The 9,984-nt window shown below is 38.2% G+C and overlaps 1 protein-coding gene across 3 annotated transcripts; it reads right to left on the bottom strand.

Annotated features, from left to right (window-relative positions):
- Positions 1-575: 575 nt before the first annotated feature.
- Positions 576-8,594, bottom strand: rgcc (regulator of cell cycle). 3 transcript variants are annotated; one of them, XM_028022084.1, is made up of 5 exons: positions 7,756-8,585; positions 7,445-7,618; positions 3,595-3,702; positions 2,354-2,416; positions 576-1,151 (listed from the first exon to the last, which is right to left on the bottom strand). In XM_028022084.1, the coding sequence occupies exons 1-5, from the start codon at positions 7,781-7,783 to the stop codon at positions 1,144-1,146; spliced, it is 381 nt and encodes a 126-aa protein (XP_027877885.1). In that variant the 5' UTR covers positions 7,784-8,585; the 3' UTR covers positions 576-1,143. The 3 variants fall into 3 exon arrangements, with proteins under 3 accessions (XP_027877885.1, XP_027877883.1, XP_027877884.1); XM_028022082.1 differs by having other exon boundaries at positions 2,354-2,419; positions 7,756-8,583; XM_028022083.1 differs by lacking the exon at positions 576-1,151 and having other exon boundaries at positions 2,343-2,416; positions 7,756-8,594.
- Positions 8,595-9,984: the final 1,390 nt, after the last annotated feature.

The raw sequence follows: 9,984 nt of genomic DNA on the forward strand, positions 1-9,984 counted from the left end.
GACATAAAATTGTGCTAATTGGAATTACAAAAATCAATTCGGTTAATGGAAACAGGTCAGTTTTGACAAAAAAAAACCCCAACTCATTTTTATAAGTTTTTGTGGTACAATGCGGTGAGTTTTTGTGGCCATAACCAAATTAGTGTTTAGTGTATCAGTGCTTACAGGAAGTCGTCCACTTTTATACAAACTCACTGCAATATTATATTTTATATGTTTATGGATCAGAGATATTACTGCTAACGTCACAGAACCTTTAAAACCAAAACGTCCCTTTAAGATGAGTGACATCATCTGGAATTTTCATTATGAAAAAAACTCAGAGATAATTAGGGCCACAATATTAAACTCAGCATGATTGTTTGTCATATAAAAGCTGCCATGGCAACAGCGTATAAAAAGAACTAGTACTAAAAGCACTTTAAAGTGACTCATTTCTAGAAATGTCAAAAGTTTGAGATTAGATGTTTTCCTCATAGTTCATTTCTTTCCTGAAAAAAGAAACTTATTTCATCAGACTTTCTGACAGAACAGACTGATGACATGAATGCAAAAATAAATACAAGAGTCTCGTGTTGCTATGTTAAGAATATTTTATAGTTGAATATTTTCTCTGGCAGGTGTTAGCTGTATTAGATACAGACACTGCTCTCCAGTTTTCCCTCCAGTCAGTGTGAGTCTCATCTTGATCCGTCCAGGTTAGCACAAATAGAATCTGAAACATTATATACATACGATACAAAAATAGATTTCACGAAAAGGATCATAAATCGACAGCAGGAAGCTTTATAAAATTACAAATATGTTTTTGTTACAAAAAGCCTTTTTTGTTTAAATAACTCTTCCAGCTCAGGTTTAGGATGAGAGAGTGGAGCCTGGAGTGTCCGTCAGGATGATGTTAGCGATCCAAACTCGTTTTAGTTCCAGTTCTACAGAAAGCAGATTGAGAACGTCCCTGCAGCACATAGTCCAGAAAGTGTGTGTGGACCGGCTGCAGCAGCCTTCAGGGTTCTGCTGCTGTTTTCTCCAGCTGCATCCTGCTGGGCAGCTGACCAGGCGCATTTTAACTGCTCAGCGACGGTCCAGAAATCCACTCCGTCCCTCCGTCATGGCTACGCTCCAAGGTGACAGAGAGCTCCTGGGTCACATGCCTGACGACAGACAGACGGACAGAGAGACACCATCAGGGATCTGAGTCGCCGAATCTATTCTCAGAGCGGCAGACGCTTGATTTAATAGGCTGGACATCGTAAAGCCGTCGTTCTCTGAAGTAAATAAAAATTCATACATTCGTGAAAAAATAATTACAGGATCAATATCGAAATATGCAGTATCGCATACCTCTAATGTCTACTGACTGGAAGGACGGACAGATTTTCCTGAATGCCCCTGGATCTACTTACAGCAAATCCACACAGACACTGCTACAAATGAGAATTGTAGTAATCATGCGAATTTCACATGTTAGCTCTGTGATCAAGACCAATGTTTGGACCTAATAGTGAGAACCTGCTGAAATACAGACTGTGTACTCCTAGTATTAATAATTCTGAATGGATCATGAGGAAAAGGCTTTTTGAATTTTTTTTATAGTTCCATATATTAAGTTCATATCCACTGTTGTTTTAAAAGGACATTGTTGAAAGAACTAAACATATTTTTACATCTGCCAAAAAATTTAAAAGGCTAGTTGTCTGTAATTTGTTTAGTAAAATGTTAAAAACATATGTTGTAATTAATTTGTAGTTTCACTGTGTCTCATAAACTGATTTTACTGCAGTTATTGTGTTTCAGTGCTGCAGAGAGGAACAGCTCTGTAACTGTTGTTTTATTTTACCATGAACATTTTATTGGTAAAGCAGTTTAATATTTAACCTACTCAGAATGTTATAAAAAGTTTAATGCTGTTATTTATAGTTAATTAAAGAGAAAACAAAATGTTTAAATCTAATATTGCTAGGTCAGAGCTTTATAAGCTTAGGGATACAAGATGGAGTTACATGTGCAAACAAAAGTAGAAAAAGATCCAGGAAGCTGGAGTTGTCGCTGCTTCCTGCTAATTTCACAACGCTAGCAGAAGAGTTCTTCACAGTCGGATGACAAGGTGACAGGCGACCCCATGTCTGTGTCTGATGTAACCCAAGACATCTGCACAGCATGCCCAAGGCCCTTCATAATCCTGACACATCATTGTGTTTTGGAAAGCAGAGGGTAGCGCCTCCCGTGGCGCTCCGTGAGCGGTCGTTAGCATAGCTGACACGCAACTGAACGCCCACGCTAATCCCAAAGAGCGGAGGGCGCCGTGGCGCAGGGCGGCTTAATCACACTGGTTCTGACAGACTTCAACACTCACTCTCTAATGTCCGGTCCAGGTCGGCGATGAAGTCCTCCAGTTCTTTGGTGTCACCCAGTTTGGCTGCGGGACAGAAAGATGTTTGGCGTTAAATGATGCTCCGTTTATTTTCTGTGTGATGTTTATCTGATTGTAGAGCTTCTGAAATGCTCCAAACTGCCCCAGATTTGGATTTTTCTGGGTTTAATGAAGGAATATATGGAAGAATGAGAGGGCCAAACAAAGACCATGGCGTAAAATAACTTTTGGTTCAGAAGTAAAAATGTATTAAATTATTTTAATATTATATCTCCATTACTTTTGCTTTTTTCACTAAATTTAAAATTTTTTCAACATGGTATTTCAATTAATGTCAAATGTTAACATTAATGGAACGACCCCATTCAGCCTTCAATTGTTTTTTTTGTTTGTTTTTTGACTTGTTTATCTGTGTGTGCACAGGCTAAGAAAAATATGAGAACAGTAATATCTTGTCTTCTCTTCTAAACACATAAAACGGTGAATTTACAAGCTGGAAGTTTCTTTCTATTAAAAGACGGTTGCTCCTCCACACTGTCGCCCTGTTCTGTTGCATTTTAACTAGGGGTGTCCTGATACATTATTTTTCACTTCTGATGCAATATCACAGCTTTGAGTACTGGACGATACCAATATTGACCCAATGCAATATCAGCATGTATCATAAATGACTTATTTTATAGAGTGGAATGTTAGAAAATGTTTGGCCAAGTGATATTCAGACAGACAACAACAGTCAACAACCAGTATGAGAACAACTGACCTATTTATTATTAATCTATGGGTCTGACTGTGGGATACAACTGCTGCTGGATAGAAATCTTTTAGCTTATATCTGAGACTTCAGATGCAGGGCGATATATTCTAAAATCCATTTCTTTTGTCCGATATCAATCAGATGATAAATTGAATCAAAAATGGAGTACATGTTGTTGTACTGATTGTGAATATGCTTGTTGTGAATTAAATTACTTGAAGTTGTCTGGGGATTTAGCTTTATATAAACAGACATACAATGAAAAAAAGTTTTACTCGGCATATAGATACGTAGATATAAGAAAAAAACTTAAAAAAAACAAAACTAAAAGCACTAATCCTCCTGTGAATTTTGCATTTTGAACTTGCTGATTCTTCCTTTTATTCCTCTTTAAATCTTTGACATGTTTCTCCTTCCATAGAACCAGAGAAGGGAACAGTGAATGTATAAGAGGTGCTGAGCTCACGTTTGGGTGACATCAGCGGCGGGGAGGTTGTTGCGGGGGAGTGGGCGGTGGGGGAATTCAGCCTCTCGTCACTGAAGCTGAAGCTATTTCTGTTGAGCGAATCGGCACCTGTCAGGAAGACAAAAGACACACAGATTAATCTGACACCGACACGGCCGACTCTGATCTGTGTCAGAAGAGCAGCTTCGCTTCCGTCTGCATTCTCCGTTAATGACAGCCTTTATCTATGGCCTGTCATCTACATGTAGCGTGCGCACGTGGCCGGACTTTTTCCACAAAAGTACAGGAAAAAAAATACTTTTTTTTTCCATGACAGAAAATCTGCAAAAGAAGATCTGTTTAACTGTTGTTTGCTCTGCTGTCTGCCCCGTTTACATTCATTCGCTAATATACAAGTAGACCTGGGTAGCTATGAGTTACCTGTATTCAATAAAATCCCCATAGTTCCACAATCTTACAGTGGATACACAAAAATGAAAACAGAAATATTTAACTTTAATGCACGCACCTAAAGAAAAATACAAACTAAATTTAGTAGTAGTCATTAATAACTGTGTTATTTTTGAGAGTTTTTTATGCTTGCCAGCTTGAAGTAGCATTCCCCTCATTAGAGTAACTTTAGATCCAAACAGTTGAATTTGTTTCTCTTGTAAGTTAAAGTGAAATAAGTGAAAACTGTAGGAGCTTGCATTCTGCCAGCTGACAGACAGTGCACAGCAACAAGTTGAGGAGAGATGACGCTGTTCAAAGATAAGAACTTCTTCTCTTCTCATTAAAAACACTTCAAAGAGCAGAAAGACAGTAATTGTTTGCAGAGTTGAAACCTTGCAATCAGAGATGAACTAATCAGGAGTTACCTAATCGATATCCTTTTACAATTATTCCCCCCCAACATGCCAACTTTGGTTTTTTAACGATTGAAAAGGATTAAAAGGACTCAATGTGCTCCAGCGTCTTTGTTTCTGGTTGCAGTAGTTTTAAACCAAACATTTATGGATAAAATCAGACGTCTGCATAAGCTGCTTCAGTCTGACAGCTGTTGGTTGTTGAGTTTATTTACTGCGTTCAATTTGAAAACAGATTTTGCTGGATGATAAATTGACCCAGAAGTTATTGCGATAAAAGATCATATTGTTTTGAGGTCATTTTTAAGCAATATGTTGGTAATGGCACAATAATGCAAGAACACGTTCTCAAAGATCAACAAACTTTAAATTCTATTGAACATTTAACACTGGCAATGAAAGACATTTTAAATATTCAAACTAAATAAACAAAACAACAGAAACAACAAATAAAATTAATTATAAAGCTTCCAAAAAACAAAACTGCCCTTCAAATAAAGAGCTGGTTGAGACCAAGGAACCAAACTGACGACTTTTGTCATCCAGTTTTTGGTAGAAAGAGAGAAGAGAGAAACTGATGAATCATGCAAATGGAAATGATTGAGCATGTTTCAATTACCATGTGATTAACTGATTTATTGCTTTTTGTGACAGACCTATCAATAAGTCAAACTGAACTTGCCTCATTGCCATTCCTCCCCAGCTGTAAGTAAGAAGAGAAGGCGAGGCAGAACTCTGCGCTCCAGTCTGCAGCTTAACAGCGAGTCAGATGTCAAGCACCTACTTACTCCCCACTCTGACCCGCTCCCAGCAGGAGACAGGGGTCACCACACACACACACACACACGCCTACACACACCCTCGTAAACTGGGAGTTAGCATCAGTGTTTGACTTGAACTCTCCAGGCACCTCTCTTATTCATCTCTGCATCGCTTCCGTCTTCAGTCGTTCTTTTTCACTGACACATCAACACGTCGGAGGGAAGCAATGGGTGGGTTCTCTTCATTCATCTGCCCCTTCATCTGCAGATCCATCCATCAGGCAGTGAGACAATAGGTCCTCCTTACACTGGACAGCTCTCTCTTCATTAGACTGCCTTAGAGAGGACAGGAATCTGATCCCTTGAGTAAATCCTGAGGCTCTTTAGCTCCAAAAAAACCAAAAACGAGTTCAGACACCTTCCTCCTGAGCCTGTACCGCATAAAAACTACCACATCTTAAAGATGAAGGTGTTTTTCTATAATATATTAAAACAATGTAAACTATATGTGATAGATAAACATATACCAAAGACTAGTATAGACTAAAAAACCAACACTGCCGGCTCCTGTTTGTGCTTTCAGGAGTGAAGTAAAACCGGAGACGATAGTCTGAACACATTTTTAGTTCAAGCCTATGAAAACGACCCTAATGTAAACGTACGTTGCATTTGAACGACAGTAATGTAGTTAATCATGCGTGATGTTTCAGAGCCGTTTTGAACAGCAGCACATAGCTTAATGTCAAGTAGGTTATTTGTTGAGACTAGATTAAATTCTCAACACCACCGTTTGAAAAAGTCCCTGATCTTGAATATCCCAAAACCATAAAAGTCTTTTTTCCACACCTTTCATTGGAAGTCTAACCTACTTGTACATGTGTGTGGGGGGAAAGCATTTCCACATATGCGGGGCTGGAGGATACTTTTCTCTGTGTGTCAGCATTTGACTCTGACCCAGCTGAGTATCTGGAGCCAGCTCCACAGCTGGGGTAGACAGTTTTTTTTAAAACCACTCTATGGTCGAGTAATATATGAATATGTGACAGCTGTAACCCAAATTATACTACGGTGGATCTAATCTTTACTCAGATTTGAGGGAGGAAAAGAAACTTCCACTGCTGTTTGTTGAACGGCAGAGTGGGCCAAGATGAAAGCTAACCAAGCTAATAGCAGTCCAGCAGGGGGCACCAGAGAGATTTGATTTTTTAACTTCATATCTGTTAAATTTTAACCTTTTACTTTTATTCCAAATTTAGAACATCTTATTTAATAATTTTTCCAATTAGAATTGTATTTAGAATTTAAAGTAACTAACTAATAGCTTCCTTATGTATGTTAACAGTCACAAAGCAATATGTTTGTGGTGAAAGGACGTTCAAAAGTGTCACAGTCCAACGGGAATCAATAATCAGAGGACTGGAGTAGTGTAGCATTAATTTATGAAATATGTATATATATAATATTTTATTTTTGAAAAACCATATATAATTATTTAGTAATTTATGATTTATTTCATCTGTTAGCCCCACCAATCAGAGCTCAGTGGGCAGGGCTACAGTTTCAGTTACTAAGTAACACCATGAGGTAACTGTTACTTCATGGTGCACTGGAGCAAATGAGCTATAACATAACTGTCGAAATGTCATTATCTTAACACATATTACACAAACTTTTATATATATATATATATATTGCAAATATATGCAAATATTATACATTTGCATTATTAAATTACAGCATCTAATATATATATATATATTGGAAATGATAAATAGCTTATATTTTATGAACTGTGAATAATTCTAATGCACTTATATTTCACTGATCTATGTCTGTTTCGTTTTATTTTTATGGCCACACGTTTGCATGATTTATGTATTGCATTCTGATTGATCTGCAGTGTTATTTATTAGATAATGTGACGTTCCTGGTCACATTCTGTCACACGGTGAGTTTAAACAACTTATTATTGGCTTATTAATTACACACATCTTAAATTGCAACATATGCAGCCAAGGTCGGTCAATTAAAAAAAAACAAAACATGGAAGTGATTTTTCACTTACAAAAAAAAACCCATAAGAAAAAGATTCAGCCTTTGAACCCATAAAACCTGAGGCTGGTTCTGTTCAGAAAGTTATTGTGAATTTAAACCCACAAATTCTGGCTTCTATTTAGGTGACATGAAGATAGAAAAGGCCATATGGAAAGAAAAGCCGCTCAGGGAGGAAGAGGTAACACTCACTGTCGGTGTCGCTGATGCCGCTGTCGCTGACGCTCGCGCTGCTCCTCCTCTTCACCGTCTTCAGGTGCTCGTCGTACCTGAAGTGTCGCTTCTCCACGGGCGACGTGAAGTCTTCTATTACCGCGTCGAACTCGCACAGGACGTCGCTCAGGTCCTCCTCCTTGGCGAACTTCCCTGCAAAACGGAGGAGGCAGCAGCTGTCACTTCTACAGTTTAGGTCATTATTATACATGAAACCCTCCGACCAGGTGGCAGAGGGGCACGAAGCCAGAGGTAATAAGAGTGGTAGTAAATAATAAAAATGGACCTACCTGGAGTCTTCAGTTTCGGGGACTTCATGATGCCACCAGTCGGGTTTTAGAATATCCGGAAACTTCCTAAAACTGTCCGTATAATAAAATATCTCAGTCTGTCCCAGCGAGGAACGGTGACGCTCTGATGCTCTGCGAGTATAAGCCCTCAGGCCGAGAGCTGGCGCGCGCTTTTAAACGAGGCCGACTCGAAGGGGGCGGCGCGTGTGTGTCTGAGTGTTCATGTTGGCGCGCGTGACCAATAAAACCTTTCCCGGTTAAACTGCACCGCCCCCTCCCCTCAAAAAAGATGTTTGTAAACAACCGTGGTGTTAGCCGCCAAGAGGAGCAGTAATGCTCATGTTCTTCTGATGAGGATCCAGTTGCTGTGTCACCAGGCAGACCATAATACCCAGTGACCACACGGACATACAAGAACCAGCATCATCTTCAGTCATATCTGGGGGTTATTAAGGGATTAGGCGCTTATATCAAATATTATAACCTGCTATTATTATCCTAAGGCGCTATGCCAGGCGGGAAATAAAGGTAACACAGCCTTGGAAAAACGAAGTAAGTACACTGATTCCATCTAAGGGAAAAAATAGCAGCCATGTAAAAACTTCCTAATTTGTTTTTGTTGTTGTGTTTTTTTTGTGTGTGTGTGTGTTGTTTTACTTGTTCTATGAAATGTAGACCAAAAATAATTCTAGGTTCTTTTAATACAACCAGGTTAGGTTATGAGTTTGATGGATGGTTTCACAATACAGTTTGTTAAATTAACTACTTTGACTAATGTTAAGATAATAAATGAGTATGTTGAATAAGACTTAAATTTGTATGGGACTTGGGTTAAAATTAACCTTCTTTTTTATATTCTATATAAAAAATATGAAAATGCAAAATAAATAGACAACATATTTTCTAATAACATTTCTACAGAAAACTTATAAAACAGAAAAGCTTTATAATCTTGTTTATATGTCACCCGTAGCTGTTGTATATTAACTTTACGACCAATTTTCTGGTCAAAGTGATTATTGAGCATAATAGTAGCTTAATAAAAGGCCAATTTTATGTCAACATCAACAAAAAACACTTAATTCACTTTTTTTGTCTCTTATTGTAGCAGAGACATGTCATAGTGCAGACAGTTTGTAGAAAACTGAACAAGTAAAAGACTGAAAGCTATCAGCTAAGCTGGGTCAGGTGCTCTGTTTTAGTTCATTTTAGTTAGAGAGAACAACTCAAATTCAAATATTTTTCGAATACAATATGTTAGTATGTCTACACTTTATCTAAGTGTGAGGCTGCATTCTCTGCCAATAAATGTCCATGTTATCATATGAAATTCTACCAAAGACGTCACAGCAACAAATAGTTGTTCCATTTTTCATGTGACGATGCCGCCCGTGTAACTTCAGCATAATAAGACGGAATCTGTGTTGGTAAGAAAAGAGCGAGAAACTTAACTTATCTTGAAGTTGTTTTGAAATATAAATACAAAAATGAGAATCTATTTGACGGTCTTAATTGCTAAGATTAGATAAAGTGGGTGGTTTCCTCAAACTAGTTGTTAGCCTTCCACCACGTTCTTCTATTTATTTCAAATTCACAGCAATTTGACATCTGCCAAATAAAGATAAGAGAATGATTATGACCTGACAGGACTTGAATTCAGAAAATAGAAGTAATTTGCAAGACATAGAAAGCATAAAACTGTTTCCTCAGACAAACATCTCCTAAGTCTTGCTGTTTTTGCAGAGTTCGTGCCTTCATGATCTCTGAGCTTAATAACTGTGAGACAGGTTCATGTACCTGGCGGGGTGTTTTGGCCAAATCTGTGAGCAAAACCAAGCTTATGCTGCCATCTGCCGGCAGAACATCAAAGCTGACAAGACCAGAAACTAAAGACCAACTTCCGAACCAAACCTGAAAGGTTTAGACACAACTTCGACGTCGAATAGTTTAAATCGAAGTTAGTCGAAGACTGAGGTGAAATGCTGGACGCACTTAAATCCAATGGACAGGCGTAAAAACATTTCTGAGACCACTACTCATTTTACAAGCTAGTCACAATGTCTTCCGAGTTTGTTTTCATCCCTAATTTTTTCAATCAGTAGAAATACTACTGCTAACCCTACTCAGAGGAGATTACTTGGTTATTTCTTAAGATGCCAAACGTGATGCGCTCCATGTTCAGGGCTTATTCGAGTCTCACTTTGATTAATCAGTGAGGTTGACACTAAA

The sequence above is a fragment of the Xiphophorus couchianus genome, chromosome 7 (genome assembly GCF_001444195.1).
Source record: "Xiphophorus couchianus chromosome 7, X_couchianus-1.0, whole genome shotgun sequence".
Lineage (NCBI taxonomy): Eukaryota > Metazoa > Chordata > Actinopteri > Cyprinodontiformes > Poeciliidae > Xiphophorus > Xiphophorus couchianus.